We start from the raw sequence: 19,995 nt of genomic DNA, 5'->3' as shown, positions 1-19,995 counted from the left end.
GATATAAGGGCGCATAAATAAAAAGCGGGTCGGAAGGAAGGATAAAAAGCACCTCTGAGTGAAGGAAAGAGTTCAGGAACCAAGAAAGGAAGGAAAAGACGCTAGGAATGTAATAAAATGAAAAAAAATTTAACTTATTTTGCCCCACCTTATATACAGTAGGCCTTCGTATATATCTGTGTAGTGTTGTTCGGACATCAGCTAATAATAATAACATAACAAATCATAACAGTAATATCAAAGAAAATAAAACTTGGCATTTATTTTATCACTCAATTGTTCATCTCCAGAGAGATCGACCTGTCTTCTTCCCTTTTTCACCTGTAGTTAAACTTTCTTTTAAACTTGATGAGGATGGCATCTAAGGACACGCACAAGCGCACACACACGACACGCGCACAAGGAAAAGGACCTAATCACAAACACACGAGCATTTAGCTCCCTCTGGGGGAAAAATAAGGAACTGCTGAAGCTTCAATACCGCATTACTACTACTACTAATAATAATAATAATAATAATAAGAAGAAGAATGTTATTTAAGTCAAAAATATTTTTTTAAATATTGTTCACTAAAATGCTGCTCCCCTCTATTTGATTTATAATCATTCACAATAAGCACATACCTGACTTTTAATTAAATGCTGCTATTGACTTTTATAAATGGTACATTTTAGAGGTTTGTTTAAAACAAAAAATCTCTTGCAGATGTTCACAGTAGTTGATTATGTACGTAAGTTACTGTATGCATCATTTAAATTGAGATTTATTACGTTATCCTTATATTCAGTAGATACTGTTTTCATGTTACATGCATCTTTGTTGTCCACGCCTGTTGTTTTTTTACTCCTTTTCAAGGCACACTTCTGACTTGATAGAGCAATATTTTTCAGACTTGTTCACTGACACGCAGAGTGATCTGCTTGTTGGCGTCGTCAACGTTCTTATTCTCTGTAAAGTAAAATGGAGAGCAGCACGTTATTCCCAGTATTCCAGACAAAAATATATATAACTAAAACACACACAAACACTGTGATGTATATGACACCTGAGGGAGTGATCCTGGAGTTTTAGCGACACTGTAGAGAATCCACAGAGGAATCATGATAACGGAAGAGAATGCAAGTAATAGTCCCAGAGCATGTGCCCACCAGGGGTACAAGTAGGTATTATTGTACTTCAAAGGGCTGAATTTCACAAGAAAGAAGAGTACTAATACGCCCTATGGAAGAAAGAAATAAGACAAGATGTACAGTAAACAAATATAATAATATAATTCCATAATGACTACAGTATGTGATATTCATTTCAAGAACAGCATCCAAAATTCTGCTTTTACAAAATAATAATGTTTACTTTTGATGGAAACTGTCAAGTGGGTAACAATTTAACAGTACGGTATGCAGTGGTGCTTTGAGATATGAGTTTAATTTGGTCCATGGCCATGCTCATAACTCAAAACACTCGTATCTCATATCATCTTTCTCTATTGAAAGTAATGGAAAAACATTAATCCATTCTGACCTCTCTAAAACAATCCAGCAAATATTTTTGTAATGTGTTTTAACAATAGAAATAGCACTCGATATTTTACTTTTTAAAAACATAAAGTAATAATTAAAACTAAATAGAATTTAAATAATTACAGAGGTTTTGCCACTTTTATGCTTCAATTCAATGGATATTGTGCTGCTCCTTCTGGTGTGCCTTGTCCACTTGGGGGCAGTATAGTACAGATATATTGTACAAGGAGCCGTTCTCAGCTCCTCAGTAAGCTGCTGCAGTAATATTGGTCTTTCTTCACAGAAGATAAAGAATATAAGTCTGTGCATATTGTTATATTATCTGTCTGCATGCGTTGCTTTACCATTTATGTTCAAATATCCATTGCTCTAAAGGTTGTAACACAGCGACATCGATGCTCCTCGTTAGACTGTCTATGGCGTTTCCCTTTATGTGTTAGTATTAAGCTAGCGGACTTGGTTGTTTGAAATACACACCATGTAATTCTCTTTGTTTGATGTTTAATTTGGCAGTAAACTTCCACTGAGAGCATCATTAAGCATGAATATTAGTAGTGTAGAATTCTACTCCATCATACTGAGAGCTCATGATTTCTCTTGCCTTATTTGGTTACACGAGAGCGGTCCAAATATTACAAACATGTCTTTAATTGTCATTGGAGGGTCAGAGGACTGAAATAATGGCATTTACTTACAGTCAACAATAATGGAGTGACAAACTTCCAACAATATTTCAGATAAAGTGAAGGCCGATAGCCAATCATATCTGTGATATAATTATAATAATTATCAGCACCTTGGAGACAGACAAAAGAAGAAGAAGGCATGAGGTTATGTTATGTTTGACATATTTTGATATTATTTTGTGCACGTGAGTCTGTGTGTGTGTGCGTGTGTGTGTGTGTGTCTTCAAAGCTCACCATATATCCATCCTATGCAAAGGGACTCCATTATGCCAAAAGTGATCAGGGGGATGCCAGCGCAGGCATAATAGTCAAAAAGGTGAAACACATACAGTCCTCCCTGCAGGCCATAAAAATAAATATTATCAAAAACAATATAGATGTATCTAAAGTGTCCAATAAAATTCAAACACAGAAATGAGTTGTACATATTTGTACACACTCACCTCAGTAACCATACAGAAGCCGACACAAAAGGAAATACCGCACAGACCCAGGAGCAGTATTTTACGTCGGTGTCCAGTGAAAAAGATGGATGGGTACAGATCTGATATGGATGTAACCAATGCTTCAAGATAAACAAACTGTGGGGAAAATATATATTTTTTAAATATGGTATTGTGTGGTATGGTATGGTACGGTATGTGTTACATTTTGACCAGTGCGCCATAGGAGCTTTTTGATGACCCAGCACAATCTCATGAATTAATTTAATCTCTTATTAGTCGGGAAACACCCTGTATCGGTCTCTGTACATCTATTCTCATACTCTGACTTGAAAAAAAAAATGCTCCGATACAACGACACAGATACTTTTAGGTAAAAACAGAAGACAACACTTTGTTTCCAAGTTTCTCGAGCACCGTGGCCGATTCCGCTCTGGCCGAGTCAGCCGCTCTCCAATCATGAAGCCGCAGCAGCCGTTCTTCTTTGCCTCATTTCTTCTTTGTCTCTAACCTACTGTATATACTCCCTTTACAAAGTGGCCCTAGTGTTCAGACTGAAACACAACATAACTGAAATGCCTTGTGTTACAGGCTACATTTAAGTGAAAAGTGCGCCAAAACTGTTCGGAAAATATGCAGTTGGATGTTAAAATGCCAGTAATGCCAATTTGTTATTTTTACTCTAAAAAGTGTTATATTTTGGTGACGCTTATGCCATGTTAAAGTTTTGTGTTTTTGAACAATATCTGATTCTACTAATGCAACACATTTCCATCACAATTGCAAGACATAATGGCATTATCGAGTACCAGTACTCAGTATTGGTGAGTACTCAAATGTAAGTACTTGTACTCGTACTTCGTCTGAAAAAAAGTGGCATTTGCGCATCCCTATGTATTATTAATCTTATTTTGAAAAGGCAGAATTATTGACATAGTACAGCTGTTGTGTTGGATATCATTGGATTGTGCAAGTGTACCTAATGTTGTGTCCAGTGAGTGTATCGTAGCATAGGAAAGTCTGTAATAGTTTCACCTGACTGTCTAGTCCCAGGAAGATAATCATTATGAAAAAGAAGGCAGCCCAGAGTTGTGGTAAAGGCATCATGGCTACTGCCTGAGGGTAAGCAATGAATGCCAGGCCTGGACCTGCAAGTGACCCATAGCAGAGATCAATAGATGTCTTTGAGATGATGTTGTTCTGTCAGTGTGTAAAAAGAGCCAAGTGACTGCTGCTATTTACAAAGTAGGTCTCATGATCACATAATCATTTTGCACATTTGTGCAGCTAAATAAGGTAAGACAAATAATACTAACTGTATAATGTGGTGCATTTCAACACCACTGCAAAACCAATATTAATTTATAAACATATTGTAATATAAATTGTATCTTTGTATAAGCAGCATTTTGGCAACATTAGATTGTGTAGTGGTGTGAAAATATATTGGATTATAACAGATGTGTCTAATAGCAACAATGCATAACTTGTTCTGAAATACAAAGTCAAACAACGGAGAAAAATAGTAGTAAGCAGATATTAAAGTAGGCAGGAAAGTGTGAGTGGCAGGAAATAACTCAGGGTTACCTATCACGCACGACTCAAATGTTTTCACGACTGACATGCTCTCAAACATACTAATGAAACGCTCACACACACACTACTGATATGCTCTCACCCACACACAGCTGAAACGATCTTATGCACACTCCTGAAATGCTCTCACATGCACTACTAAAACACACGCACGACTGAAATGCTCTCACACTCGACAGAAATGCTATTAAAACGCTCTGACGTACAGAACTGAAATGCTCTCATACACACTACTGAAAAACGTATTTCAGTAAATTCGCATTCAATAAAGACCATTTCAGTATAATGTGAGAGAATTTTAATATATTGCATGAGAGCATTTCATGATAATGTATGAGAGCATTTCATTACATGAGCTCATTTCAGTACGATGTGTGAAAGCATTTAAGGATGTGAAAGGATTTGAGTTGTGTTGTGACTATGAGAGTGTTTTAGTAGTTTATGTGAAAGAGAGGTCATCCTGAATTATTTTCCATGACGGCTCCTTCATAAATGAGACGGTTCTGTCCATTGTTTCGAAACAACATTTCGGTACAAATTGTGAATTTGCCATGGTGCACATCATTTGCATGGTTTATGAGTTTGACACCCTGGTATAGACTGTACCCAATGTCCTAAATGGTCGTACCTGATTCAGCTACTTCCGAGATGTCAATACCCAGCTCATATGACATAAAGCCAAGAACCGAGAATACTGCAATGCCAGCGACAAGGCTGGTTGAAGTGTTCAGGAGGCACAGTGCAAATGTGTCTCTGGAATGAAGAAAGTCACATGTGTAACATGGAAGAACAAAGTGTCTGTAGATTCTCTGTCATCTCAGGTCATGGTAAACCGCAAAGGTTGAATCGAGGTAAGTGGACTTGTTCTTGTTTGGATAAGACGTTTCACCTTTCATCCAAAAGGCTGTTTCGGTTCTACATTTTTAGGTGTGGAGTCTCCCTAGTTATGCCTCGGTGGGTGTTGCCCCTGGGGGTGGTCACAAAGACATAATTCTGAGAAGCAAACTCAGCAATGTCGTTCATGCAGTGCAGCGCAGTAAGCAACCCAATGACCTTGACATTAGAGAGTTTAAGCCACCGTTGCACATCGGCGAGCTGCTTCTTCGGGTCTAGAGTCAGTGCTTCATTTGCATCTTAAGAAGAAGAGACATTCCTTCAAGGACAACAACATCCACATTCTGAATAGGGAGGACCACTGATTTGAAAGAGGAGTCAAATAAGCCACCTGCAGTATGTTAAACTCAAAAAACATTGCCTCGAAACAGAGGTGGTGGTTTGAGGCATCCCCTATCATTTGCCTATAACGAAGTCCTGCTTCCAAAGACTGTCTCATTCCATGGAAGAGTGCCCCCACTGAGCTGTTTTACCACAAGGCAAGTGAACAACCGGCTGCTACGCAGGACGGACATTCACCAGCCATGCCAGGCAACAATAACAACACTCTATTGTTGCCCACCCCAGGGGACACAACCCACTGAGACATAATAGGGAGGCAGATTCCACACCTAAAAAAATAGAACTGATGAAGCCTTTTGGTTTAGCCGTAAAACGCCTTCAACAAACAAGAGTCCAATTGCCTCAATTCAACCTTTGGAGATGGAAAAACAACAAAATAAGGGGTGGATAACAGAGTAGCAAGTGTCAGTGTTTCTTACTTGTAGCAGTTGTTATTGTAGTTGTTGTAACTTCCCAACGATGCCAAACAACCCGTGCAGACAGCATAGGAGTAAAATGTTTGGCTCACTGCATCCATCCACACCTGTGTTTTATGTTTATTACAGAACAGTGAGCCAACTGGGAAATGATTGTCTATAAATAAATGTGTCATTGTATAATATGTGTCGTTTTGGAATGATTTCCCCCTGAGTGCCATTCAAACAGCCTATTTCCCGGCTGACTTTAGGCAAAAAGTCGGGTACACTCTGAACTGGTCGCCAGCCAGTCACAGGGCACATCCAGTATAAACAGTATTGGGAAGATTACTTTGGAAATGTAGTTGGTTACAATTAGAAGTTATCCTGATGAAAATGTAATAGTTGTGTAACTACTTCAAGTACTTTATCAAAGTAATATAACAACATTTGATTACATTTTGATTACTTTTATTAATTTTGAAAGGAACTGGCTTAAAACCATGGATGATTATTTTGGAACTAACCACATATTTGTTCTTTACACAAATAATAAGCTGATAACAAAACATGCTGAACTGTAATGCAAATACATAACAAAAAATGTATTTTGCATAATACATACAATATATACATACCGATACTCATATGCAGTACATACAGTATACGTATATGTGTATAGCATGTAGAAAACGATACCATGTTGTCCTAATGACAAATATCGCTTCATATGACCATACAGATAAGTGAATGTGCCATAGAAAAAGGCAAAAATTATGAAGCTGAAACTGTTCAAAAGTCAATGTTTTTTTTTTATGTGTTCAAAAGTGTAAGTATGAGTCTAACCTTTTCTCAGACATATAGATTGCACCACCACAAATTCAGCCCTATGGGGGGCACAAGCCAGTGCAAACTGTAGGCCGGTCCCAAGCCCGGATAAATGCAGAGAGTTGCGTCAGGAAGGGCATCCGACTTAAAACTTTGCCAAACAAATATGAGCGTTCATCCAAAGAATTCCATACCGGATCGGTCGTGGCCCGTGTTAACAACGTCCGCCACCGGCGCCGTCAACCTGCAGGGCGCCGTTGGAAATTCAGCTACTGTGGGTCGAAGTCGAAGAGAAAGAAGAGGTGGAAAGCAGGTTCTTTGGCAGAAAGAGAAGAAGAAAGCACAGAGCCTAGAACTGAATGTGGGGACTTTGAATGTTGGGACTATGACAAGAAAATCTCGGGAGTTGGTTGACATGATGATTTGGTAAAGGTACATACAGGTTTTGGAGAAACATATGCTGCCATCCAAGCAACGTCTTTTTCATGGACATCTCTGCTTATTTCAGCAAGACAATGCCAAACCACATTCTGCACGTGTTACAACAGCGGGGCTTCGTAGTAAAAGAGTGCGGGTACTAGACTGGCCTGCCTGCAGTCCAGACCTGTCTCCCATTGAAAATGTGTGGCGCATTATGAAGCGTAAAATACGACAACAGAGACCCCAGACCGTTGAACAGCTGAAACTGTACATCAAGCAAGAATGAGAAAGAATTCCACCTACAAAGCTTCAACAATTAGTGTCCTCAGTTCCCAAACGTTTATTGAATGTTGTTAAAAGGAAAGGTGATGTAACACAGTGGTAAACATGACTCTGTCGCAGCTTTTTTGGAATGTGTTGCAGCCATAAAATTCTAAGTTAGTGATTATTTCCTAAAAACAATAAAGTTGATCAGTTTGAACATTAAATATCTTGTCTTTGTAGTGTATTCAATTAAATATAGGTCGAACATGATTTGCAAATCATTGTATTATGTTTTTATTTATGTTTAACACAACGTCCCAACTTCATTGGAATTGGGGTTGTATAATTAATCACTAGTTTTTCTGTGCTATTTAGAACATTGCCAGTGGACTACAAATCAAGATTTATAAGAGGGTAATATATGTAACCTACTCAATAGATGTTTTATTTAAAAATACTGTACTTTAAATGGGTTCTTGAGAAAATCTTGACACTGATACAGACTCTGCAGTTTGGGAATAAAACCTGCATTAACTGGCTTTATGAGGACGTCAAAAATATGTTTGCCTTACTTGTGGCTCAGATAGACGTGTGGGATCAGGAGAGAGGTAAAATCGAATTCCATCCATGGCCCCTGGTAAGGTCAGACCACGGACCACCAAAGCAATCATCATCACGTAGGGAAATGGTGCTGTGAAGTAGACAACCTGAAAGGAGGTAACTATTAGCACAATAGTTTTGCTTTTTTTCTTTTCCTCATGCAATTTTTGAGGGTGTTAGTATTGTCATTATTGTCATGTTATCATTTAACCTTTCCTGAAGACTTAACACCTTTCCAGACACAGAAGTAACACATAATCCAGCTGAGCACAAGACATCCGGCCAGGTCCCAACGAATACTTCCCATTTCCTCGATCCCTCCAGATAGACTCAGGATCCTCTTCCTAAATAAAAATTTAAAATTAAAAAATCTCTCAAAGGCTGGAGGAAATGAGCCAGCCTCATTGAGTGGGTCATGTAGAGAGTGAATGAATACATACTGCCAGAATTCTTCAACGGAAGATGTCACATTTGCAGAAATGCTGATATTTGCTGAATTACTTTTTCGGTTATCAACACAGTCACCTCATAGAGAAAATGAAAAGAGTAGAAAATGTGTCTTTTTGTTAAATTTGTCTTTTACAATCATTAATTCATTAATTTGTAACATGTCTCAACATTATAACACTTTATTTCATATTCTTTTTCCGTAATGTATATATATATATTTTTTTTCATATATCCTTTGCTACTTTTCTAACTCAGGAATGACTACTCTGGGTAAGTGAGTAAGTCATCGCAAGTGCTCTACTGATTTTTTTATTGGTCTGTTGCACAACATTGTCTGAGGGATTTTTAAGGTAAAATTAATTGGAAAGTATATTTCAGTGGGTTGGGGGTTAGGGTTCAGGTTATAGTTAGGGATAGCTGCATGGGTTTAGTTCTCAATTGATAACAGTTGTAGATGTGAGTGTGAATAGTTGTCTGTCTCTATTGTGCCCTGTGATTGACTGGCAAGCAGTCAACGATGCCGTCCGCCTTTTTCGCAAAGTCAGCTGGCATCGGCTCTGGCTCACCCGTGACCTTGAAACAGGTAAATGGTGTACTGTTGATAATGGATGGATGGATTTTGACAGATGCTTGGGGTCATATCAGTAAAAACATGATTCTTTCTGTGGTCTGTAAGTTTGTGGTGGAACAACAAGCTCATTCTTTAAATGTGTGATAAAACATAGGGATGTGTAAGAAGTATATTCAATAGTTAAAACAAAAGTTTTTTTTTTTATTTGTTTATTTTATTTGTGATAGCTCCTCCAGCCAACACAGCAGTATGCCGCTATGTTCAGCGTCCACTCAGATTTGAGTTTTAACACGTTTCCCACATTGTCATTATTCATTTGATTCGTGACCAGAAGTTTGCACACCACTGTACCACAAACCTGGAAACGTTGCGTGTCCATTATTCAGAACCAAATTCAGATGCACAATGTGGTCTTCAGATATGTAAGCGAGTAGTGGTGTCATTCGCAGGATTATCATGATGTCAGGTGAACATGACGTACCTGTGTTCCAGGTATTGTTACAGCTGGCCCAGGGGAGTTCAGACTGGAAGGAGGAGAAGAAGTAGAGGAAGGCCCATGCCAGAATGACGATGTAATACATTACTGTATACAGCATGACCACTATACTGCCATACCCTATACCTATAAATAGTTAGGTGAGACAAAAGTCAAACACAATTTTCTGTCATCTGGCCCTGTATTGAATGCTTGACACGAGCAGTACACCTTCAAGTAAGGGACATATTTTTCTCCAGCATGTGATTCCACCTTGACCGGTCAACTGTCCCAAAGACAACTCGAGGAAGAAGATGGGGATCGCACAGGTCAGCAGGAACACCACATATGGCACCAAGAAGGCACCTAAAAGGAGACAACTGGGTGAGAAAGGCAGTGTGACTTACAACAGTCAGGTGTGTTGCATCACTCTCTTACCACCGCCATTCTTGAAGCAGAGATAAGGAAATCTCCAGACATTCCCTAGACCGATGATTTCTCCAACCACTGCCAGAATAAACTCTCTCTTGTTGGCCCACTTTCCTCTCTTGATCAAAAAAGGATCATTTGGATCGTGGTCACTTTTTGGATTCTCTTCTGGAATGTTTGTTGGCTCCATTTGGACTTTGACCTGCTCTTGAGAATGTAAATAACATGCAATGGACCTTATGCGCGGCAATGCATTAAGCATTTCCAGTAAAAAGGTCAGATGCCAAAGCAGTTTCCACTGTCAATATGTTACAGGCTACTTGGACTTCACCTGACAGGGGTTGTGTAACATCCATCCATCCATCTTCTGTACTGCTTACCTTTCATCATTTTCTATACCGCTATCCTCATTAGGGTCATGGGTGAGCTGGAGCCTATCCCAGCTGACTACACCCTGGACTGGTCTCACATACTGCATAGACAAATAACTGTTCACATTCACAACTAAGGATAATTACAGTCTTCACTGAACCTAAAATGCATGTTTTGGGGGAGTGGAGGGGGGGGGGGTTGGAAGCCAAAGTACCCTGCGAAAACCCAGCAACATACAGGTAGAACGCCTCACAGGAAGGCTGTCGCCCAGATTCAAACTCTGAACCGCAGAACTGAGCAACTGCTAACAGTACCACTCCATTTCATAGTAAGGGAAATATCGTCAACAATGTACAGTAGCTGAACTCTGAGCAAGAGTATCCTTATCCCCTTTTGGAATTGGGTTGAAAAAAAGTGGTAGCTAGTTCTGGCCTATACAGGGGTCACCTGTTCCCAGCATCCTTAAAAGTGTGAACATCATGGATGGTCTCATCATGAACCACTTCTGACACTGAACTCTGAAAGGTGTCTATTTGGATTCAAACTTAGTTCTATTGGGTTGAAAAGCCTGTACATTGACCACAGCACCAAAGAAATTCCTGCCAAGGTAGCCAGGCTACGTATACCACCGTAAAGTCATTTGGGAGCAAGGCAAACCTATTCATGTGGCCCTCCACATCCATGTACTGCAAAGATTTGGAATATTAATGCTTATGATCAACTAAAAAGTGAATTGAAGTGAAAGTAAAAGTGAATTTGAGGGAAAAAATCCCTCTTTAGGGTTATTATCCAACAAGTGAATCATCTTAATCCTCTTACTGTAATTAATAAGAACATTAGTCAACATTCAATACAGTTTACCATTTCAACTGCTGTAATACATCTTGATGAAAAACATCACTCATGTCACATCACTTCATCGCTACTGAATCCTTGGCTGACAATGACAGCAGTGCTACTGCAAGAGCGTCTGGCTCTTGCTGTTGTCCATTACCCACATTTGGTGTCACCATGAAAAAGCAAGGGTAGCTTTGAAAAATTGTTTGTTTACCTTTCGCCTTCTCTACTCCACTGGGATAACCAGTTTGATTTTTCGCACAACGCGCCAACAAGTTCACCTTCCTGAATCAAGTCTGCACAAGATTAGGTAAGAAGATGAAATAGTCCACTGTGTGCGAAAGGAGAGGGGGCAGTCGAAATGATCATGATGTGGTTTTAAGCATGTGAAGTAAGACTAAAACAATAACTATTGTTCTAACTCGGAGAACTCTTTATTAATCCGGTTTTATGAGATGTTTGTGAGCCACTTGAAATCTTGGGGTCCCAAGCAATTGCTTGTGTTTGCCTAGTGGTAAGTCTGCCCCTGGTCCCAAAGATCGTTCAAACTGGGAACTTGTCTCATGGCTAACGATCCAACTTTTGACACAAGTTGTGATGGACCTCTTAGGAGCCAGACTGAGTTGAAGAAAAAAAACTGCTCACTGACCACGACACCAAAGAGTAGCGGTATCCAGATCATACAACAGTGACAGTGAGTTTCTTCATACTGCTACCCCCTTCTGGAGAACAGTACACCTACCACATACCCCATTATCCATTCTAATCACCATAGTCCTTCACTCATATCTGGAGTCTGTTCCAAAAGTCCTTCAAACTTGCCATTGCCATTGGTGTCTACATCTGAGGAGGAATCTGGAAATGAGCATAGCCCTATTGGGTTTAAAAATCTGTACAATGTCCACGGCAGTAAAAAGTCAAGGTAGCCAAACCATACTCAAGGCATTTCTTCACACCAGCTTCTTCATGTCCCACACAAATAACTCATAGATAGCTCATTCCAATCATTATATCGTGATCCACTCATTTCCAGATTCTACTGCATAGGGATCACCTGTCACAAGAGTCCTTCAAACTAGGACCGCCCACTTTTGTCACAGATATCTGAGGAATCGTTCCCTAAACTAGGTTGTCAATATTGGTCTTGTTGGGTTGAAAAACCAGAGCCAGGCACACCAGCGATGTACACCTGCATATCTAATCAGATCCAATATCTTTGTTCAAATTCTACCTTAAGAAAGGTAACAATGCTACCAGATTGTAGTCTGCAATTTGAAGAAGAAATGTCCCTCATCCATCCATTTTCTGAGCCGCAACCTGGGGGACTGAAACCGGGTCCTCAGAACTGTGAGGTTGACGCTCTAACCAGTCGACCACCGTGCCACCGAATGCCCTTCAGTAAACTTTAAATCATTGTTAGAATTTGTCTGTCTATGAAAGCAGCCCAAGAAATTCATTATTAACTTCTCACTAACCATTTTAACCAGATGGTTTATTCATTGACTGTATGCCTTGCAATAACAAAATCAATGTGAAGTGTTTTTATTGTTATTATTATTATTGTTCGTAACAAATTAAATGTGATTCTACATGACAGTAGATTTAATGGTAAATGACTTACATGCAACCTATCAAAACACAACACAAACACAAATATGTCAACTATTATATGAAATATTACAATCAGAGGTTGTTAAAATGTCGATTATTTTATGGTTAGTGTTAAGGTTGAATAGTGTTGAACAACATTTAATGTAGGTGAATTCATGTTGGCAGAAATGACCCAATAATTTTATCAGCAAAACTCAAGTGATAAATATAAAACAACATTGGCCTGAATCATGTGACATCATGTGACAATATAAATTGTAACGAATATGTAATTGTACCTGTTGCTTGGATTCAGTTGTCGTTCTGTCTGAGGATGTCGTAGTGCTGTAACAGAGAGGTTGTAAGTGTCAGTGATACTTTCATAAACTTTACGCCTTCGAAGTATATTTGACCAATGGGAGAAGAGTGACATGACCTCTGTTCCTCAGTGCAGCCTGCCCACCGCTCTATTTGTCCCATTTGATAAGTCATGTCTGTAATGCTGAGAGCGAGACACCCGACTTCATATTTAATCGATACTCAATAATCAACCTATTATTGCCAATAAAAAAGCAGTTGATGTAAATATATATATAGTATATGTATATAGTGTATAAAATTCTTCAATCTGAATATGTGCTTTTTTTCCCCATTGAAACAATATTGTGTCTGAGTGTTCACCCATCATAGTAATATAAAATATTAGCCAAAGCTTGAATTACTTAAAATGCCTGAGCTCTTTTTCAATAGTTTGCCTTCTTCAAGTAAACTTCCCGACCTGAACATCTTGAGTAATAACGTTAGTTATTACTCACTAGTGAAGACACTATATGTCAACATTATAGAGAAATACTGGGAATTGTGTAAGAGCTGTATTTAGGCACAGTATGCAGGCTCCCACTTATGGTATCCAAAAGAATCACTGCCTAGGTACAGTTCAGTTGTATTTAACTTTGAGGTACATGGCAATACATTTGCATTTTATCTTTAAGAACTGTTTGTTTTAAAACTTTTATTTAGGTAAAATTTGTATTTATCATTTGAAAGCAATACATTTTAATTGAATTATTAACTCCAGTTTGTCTGTATTTTCTTGTATTTAAGCACAGCGTTAATGATTAAACTGCATAAGATTACAGTGGCTTACAATAATATTAAATGTACACTGCCAGGCAAATGTTTTGAAACACTTTCTCATCCTATTGACTACAGAAGTGTCTTCAAATATCTGGCTGATACTGTACATTTTGAGTCTTCAATGAACCTATATGTTTTTGGAATGTGGGAGGAAGTAGCCCCCCCCAAAAAAAAAATTGCCAAAGAAACAATTTGAAATTAATTTTATCTTATTAAATAATTCGTTAATTAATTAACACTAAATTAATTATATATGATACAATGTCATAAAACGTTTGCCCACCCCTTGAGTAGAGATCAAAGAACGTACGATCACGTGACCGTTATTCTCGCGCCGGTCTTTTCGAGCTTGTGCGCGTTTACAGTTGGTTGTGCGTCGATCGGAGCGGGCCAATCAGAGAGCTTTTTACCCAACGAGCGTCCCGTTGCTACGCAGTTGTCACCGGCTTTCTCCTACGCCTCGTAGCAGCAAAGGGTGAACTTGAGCGACTGTCGTCATCCCTCCGTGTGTTAACTCAAACAAGTGAGTAAAACTCTTGTGTTTTTAATATATATGGGAACTTAAATGTGTTAGTGTTGTGACATTTTGGGAACGTGTTGCTCTGAGTTGGTTGGGGGGGAGGAAAAGGCGTTGAAAAAAAAGTAACGTTCGCCACACAAATCCTGCATAGGCTAAAAAAAAATGGAAGGACGATAACTGACGATGATTTTCTGTTGTACTGCAGAGGTGGCGAAGGTATTTACACTGTGTACTTAAGTAGAAGTCAAAAACATTTAAATGAACTTTTACTGTCAATTATATACTGTACAATACCCGTTTGGATAACTTGACATAACTAAGATAGCATTGACTCAGACTTTTATGCTATCAAAATGTGTTCTCAGAGCTTTGCTAACGTTGTGAACTGACAGACAAGAAAAAGAAAAAGAAAAAGCTAAATTAGCGAGTCATAACAACAAGGGGAGAAAAAAATCTTATCTGTATGTGTCTTTTCAGATTAGGTGGAGAATTAACATCAGAAGGTGGTGGTTTAAAGGCTGGCACAAGACAACACATTTTCCCAGAATCATGGCCTGTTATTGCTCTCAAAGGTAGGGGTAAAAGTAAAAATTAAAAAAATGAGTGAAAAATGAATACTCAAGCAAAGTACACCTGATATCATGATACAAGATACCTGGAAAATATACATGCATATTTGTACTTTGTTACTTCCCACCACTGTTGTTCTGAGAGAAACAAATTCTGCAGTTGCACCAAAAGTGCAGTTAGAGAGCGGCCCACCTTCCGTCCAATCTCACTGAAGAGTTAGACAGTCATAACAACTGGAAAACAAAAAACACCTTACCTATGTGTTTTTTCATATTACAATGAGAATTTTTTTACTCCAGAGGCTTTTCCTCATTTGGGTCAAGGGTGAGATGGCGGGTTACGCCCTGGACTAGTCACCAGCCAGTGACAGGGAACATAGACAACCATTCACACTCAGATTCATACCTAAGGACAATTTTGAGTCTTTGATGAACCTGCCATGCATGTTTTTGGAATGTGGGAGGAAATCAGAGTACCCGGAGAAAACTCAAAACTCCACACAAGAAGGCCAGCGCTAAGATTCGAACCCCAAACCTGTGAACTGTGAGGGATGTGTGCCAATTACTTGCACAGGATTTAGACACAAAGTGAATGACAAGGACAACTTAAGAGTCCTCAATGAAACTTACATGTTTTTTGGAATGTGAGAAGAAACCAGAGTAGCACAAGAAAACTCACAGAAGCACAGGGAGAACATTCAAACTCAGCCGGCACCAGGATTCGAAACCCAAACCTTAGAATTGTGAAGTGGATGTGCTAACTGCTCAGCCAGTGTGCCACCAACATCAAGCGGCTCTCTGAATCAGGCCACGGATTTCAAATATCTTCATTAACACTCCCTGGTTCATGTTCCTCCATGTTGCTGCTGTATCTGTTTTTTCTGCCACATAGAGTGGATATTAAAGTCTACACACCCCTATTGAAATGCCATTTTTTTTGTGATATAAATGAGATATTTCACCACTATGTCAACAATTAATATGACCTATAACCTGTACAACTCAATTGAAAAACTTATTTAACTTTTGTAAGCAATATATTTTACTTGAATTATTAAGTGCAGTTTTTTTGTATTTTCCTGTATTTAAGCAGTGTCAATGATCAATCTGTGCATAATCTTACAGTGGCTTACAATAATGTGAAATTTTTAGTATTAAGTAGTATTTTTAAGGGGTACTTGATGTAAAAACTTTGGGAACCACTGCTCTTTATTGTATATAAATTTGTACTGTGATTTACGTCACAACAATACAAAATTAGTTTGTTTTGTACTAAAATTATCTTTATTCTAACAATTTCCAGAAAGCTTAGAAAACAGGAATTTTATAATACGGCTAAGAGGTTATTTAGCAATATAAAATTCCTGTTTTGTATAGATTACATCAGTATTCCTGCAATTGGCTGGCAACCAGTTCAGGGTGTACCCCGCCTCCTGCCCGATGATAGCTGGGATAGGCTCCAGCATGCCCGCAACCCTTGTGAGGAGAAGTGGCTCAGAAAATGGATTGATGGATGGACATCAGTATTCTTTATAAACCTCTTCAATAAAAAATGCAGAAAATTGATAGATGGATGGACATCAGTATTCTTTATAAACCTCTTCAATAAAAAATGCATAGTTTACATTTGTATGGGGGGGATCTACTGGGAGATCAAAACATCACAGAAGATTAGTGTGTTGTAAATGATTGTCGTGTATAAATTGAAAACAATTCTCAAAGGAACATAGGGATTTCTGTCTAGTCCGGTAAATTGTAGATACTCCCACTTTGCATAGGTTGTGTTTTCATGGCATCACAAGAGGGCACCAAAACATCCCTTAACTTCCACGTTAGGCCCTTCACCCACATCCCTGCAAGCCTTCAGAGGTGATATCATCAAAATACAATATAAATACATTAAAGATGTACGACATACTATAATTTGGATCACAGTTGATATCATTGTGGGGAATCTCTTAGTTTTCAGATTTTGGTGCAAAGCAGAATTTTGGTGCAAAGCAGAATATTCCTTTAGGAATCTGTTATCTAAAATATATCCATCCATCCATTTTCTGAACTGCTTGTCCGAGGATGCTGGAGCCTTTCCCAGCTGACTTTGGGCGAGAGGCGGTGTGCACTCTGAAGTGGTCGCCAGCCAATCCAATCGCACGGCACATAGAAACAAACAGCCATTCGCACTCACATTCACACCTACCGGCAATTTAGAGTAGACTTTACACCGATCTGATCGGCTTGATTGGTATCGGCCGATAATTAGCATTTTATGCTGATCAGCTCCGCAAAAGACATTTACTCTGCGTTGCCATCGTGTACAGTATATTTGAATCCAAATGCTAGTTTATTTTTAGCCTTGTCGCATGTCTTTTGACGTAGTACTGCAAATATCTGACCACCAATAAGGTTATTTTTTTTAAAAGCATGTCAGCGATAAGGGACAGACAACACGTCTGAGAAAGGACACACGTAATGCCTGGATCAGACTACAAGACAAATTTGGGCTTTCACAATTGCACTATGTCAGACTACTGCAATAAAATATTGTATTCCAATACCACCACATCGGGTCTTTTATAATCACTGGGCTTTATCTTGTCACCTCAAACACTCATTACCATGGCGACAACAACAAGAGTCTTCAATTAACCTACCATGCATGTTTTCGGGATGTGGGAGGAAACCGGAGTACCCGGAGAAAACCCACACAGGCACGGGGAGAACATTCAAACTCCACACAGGCGAGGCTGGATTTGAATCTGGGTCGTCACAACTGTAAGGCAGCACAACTAAAGCAAATCATGTCTACGTCATGTTTCTTGTTCAAACCTTTACCAAAATTGCACATTGTCTTTACTTTTAATAAACTTGGGATATTGCAAGAATTTTCTTTTTGGTAAAACCCCCATTTTTTTTTTTTTTTTAAGGATAACTTAAACAAAAATAAACTATTTTCATTGACTTCTGATTTCAAAATTAGTTGTTCATTACTTGTTCATCAATTTGTTGTATACATGTAATGATCTGAGGTAAAAAAAAATAATAATAATAATAAAATAATTGTACTCAACTAAGAGTACTGTTACTTTGGAACAATGTTACTCAAGTAAAAGTAAAAAGGAGTCCTCTAAATCATATATGTCAAACTCATGCCCAGGGGTCAAATTTGGCCCACAATGTAATTATATTTGGCCCGCAAGACCATATCAAATGTGTTAGAGCTGGCCCACCGGTATATAGCACATGCGCCACTAATATTACAAATCCCACAATGCTTTGCTAGTGTGTTGGCCCATCAGTCTAGACCGCCGAGCACCCCTTCCCTTTCTGTTGCAGTCGTTAGCAACTATGCTACCAGTCTCCTCAAGCAAATTTACACTTCCCCTTCCCAAAAAGGGCCAAACGAAAGATGGAAAACGGTTAACTTCCAAGACAGGTGGGAGGCAGATTGTGTGTTCACTAAAGTAAAAGACAGACCTGTTTGTCATGTGCGTAGCAACGTGGCTGTAACAAAGAACATAACATAATTGAATAGTTTTTTTAATGCCTTTTATCAACTCCTAGGCAGGGACCGTTAATAGGATTGGATTTTTATTGAAGGACATTCTTATTTTTTTGGCTTGTTTTATTGTTGGCCTTTGAAAAAAGATTTACATCTTATCTATCTTATCCATTTAAATACAAAAGAAACAAATACCACTGTCTTTTATCGCAAATTTGATTTCTCGTGTTTATAATATTAATGTTTGTTTATTCCAGATTCAGTGTTTAAGCAAAATTTAAGTTTATTGTCATGTGATAAATTTTAACGCTACCTTTCTGCAGAGAAGGGAAACATGCACATCGCAGTAATTTTTCATAAATATTGAGTTTGGCCCACGACATTGTCCCAATTTTTAATTTTGGCCCACTGTGAATTTGATGTTGACACCCCTGCTCTAAATAATTACTCAGGTAAGCGAGTTTTAATTGAAAAAAAGTATTCAAGAAATGTACTTACTACTAAGTAACTTCTGATTTATTTATTTTGTAATCAGATTGAACGTCAAATAGAGAAAAATAGGAATGAGCAAATTCAGATATTATCAAATAATATCACTTTAATTAAAACAATACATTTTATAAAATCACATAAATTAAGTGAAATGCAGCCTCAAGAAATGGCCTAAAATTATTTGTTTACACTCATGAAACGACACAAAAGACTCACCAGGCAGTGATTATTACATAATTATGTAAAGCTAAAAATACAAGCATCAAGCAGTTGGTAGCTCAATGTAATGGCGTAAAATTACCGTTTGTTTTTAACACAAATGCTCAAGTAAAAAGTATGTTGCATTAAAACTACTTTCACATTTTAAATTTATTTAAAAAGTTACTTAGGTAAATGTAACAGTGTAATTGTAGTGCGTTACTACTCACCTCTGGTAATAATATAATGAGGCGATTATACATTTTTATGTTTTCAGTAGTAACGGCCCTCTGAATACTGTGGCCTGACAAAAATGACTTTGAAACACTTGAAGTAGAAATTATACATGTGTTATCGAATGTACTCAACTCACCTTTTTATTTTATTTTATTTTTTTAAATAGACAGAGGTGGGAAGGAACGCGCTACTCCTTTAAATTTACTCAACTAAAAGTCAAGATAAATATTACTTGTCAGAGTAGTTTTAATGAAACATACTTTTTCCTTTTACGCAAGTATTTATGTTCAGTAGAAACGATACTTTATTCCATTACAATGATCTACATGCCGTTCGCTACTTTTATCCATCCATCCGTTTTCTGAGCCGCTTCTCCTCACAAGGGTCGCGGGAGTGCTGGAGCCAATCCCAGCTATCATCGGGCAGAAGGCAGAGTACACCCTGAACTGGATGCCAGCCAATCGCAGGGCACATATAAACAAACAACCACACGCACTCACATTCACACCTATGGGTAATTTAGAGTATTCAATTAACCTACCATCCATGTTTTTGGGATGTGGAAGGAAACCGGAGTGCCCAGAGAAAACCCACACAGGCACGGGGAGAACATGAAAAAAATTCCACACA

The 19,995-nt window shown here is 38.4% G+C and overlaps 1 protein-coding gene across 6 annotated transcripts; it reads right to left on the bottom strand.

The window, feature by feature from the left end:
- Nucleotides 1-237: 237 nt before the first annotated feature.
- LOC133489282 (sodium- and chloride-dependent GABA transporter 3-like) lies at nt 238-13,078 on the bottom strand. 6 transcript variants are annotated; one of them, XM_061798196.1, is made up of 16 exons: nt 13,013-13,041; nt 10,295-10,386; nt 9,924-10,121; nt 9,717-9,851; nt 9,492-9,632; nt 8,430-8,514; nt 8,201-8,333; nt 7,962-8,096; nt 5,902-6,005; nt 4,875-4,999; nt 3,686-3,798; nt 2,651-2,788; nt 2,442-2,544; nt 2,217-2,317; nt 1,047-1,220; nt 238-949 (listed from the first exon to the last, which is right to left on the bottom strand). In XM_061798196.1, the coding sequence occupies exons 2-16, from the start codon at nt 10,302-10,304 to the stop codon at nt 842-844; spliced, it is 1,803 nt and encodes a 600-aa protein (XP_061654180.1). In that variant the 5' UTR covers nt 10,305-10,386; nt 13,013-13,041; the 3' UTR covers nt 238-841. The 6 variants fall into 6 exon arrangements, with proteins under 6 accessions (XP_061654180.1, XP_061654179.1, XP_061654181.1 ...); XM_061798195.1 differs by having other exon boundaries at nt 9,924-10,386; nt 13,013-13,078; XM_061798197.1 differs by lacking the exon at nt 10,295-10,386.
- Nucleotides 13,079-19,995: the final 6,917 nt, after the last annotated feature.

The sequence above is a fragment of the Phyllopteryx taeniolatus genome, chromosome 14, assembly GCF_024500385.1.
Source record: "Phyllopteryx taeniolatus isolate TA_2022b chromosome 14, UOR_Ptae_1.2, whole genome shotgun sequence".
In the NCBI taxonomy this organism is placed as follows: Eukaryota; Metazoa; Chordata; class Actinopteri; order Syngnathiformes; family Syngnathidae; genus Phyllopteryx; species Phyllopteryx taeniolatus.
Note: the sequence above shows the minus strand (reverse complement) of the source record. Positions and strands in the feature narration are given on the sequence as shown.

Excerpts from the sequence above, each read along its gene's own strand:
- LOC133489282 (XM_061798195.1), bottom strand. The coding sequence starts at position 10,176 with ATGCTTAATGCATTGCCGCGCATAAGGTCCATTGCATGTTATTTACAT. Across the intron at positions 6,006-7,961 it reads CACGTCTATCTGAGCCACAA|GTGTGGATGGATGCAGTGAG; the intron begins GTAAGGCAAACA and ends CATAAAACACAG. Across the intron at positions 950-1,046 it reads CTCCAGGATCACTCCCTCAG|AGAATAAGAACGTTGACGAC; the intron begins GTGTCATATACA and ends TTTACTTTACAG.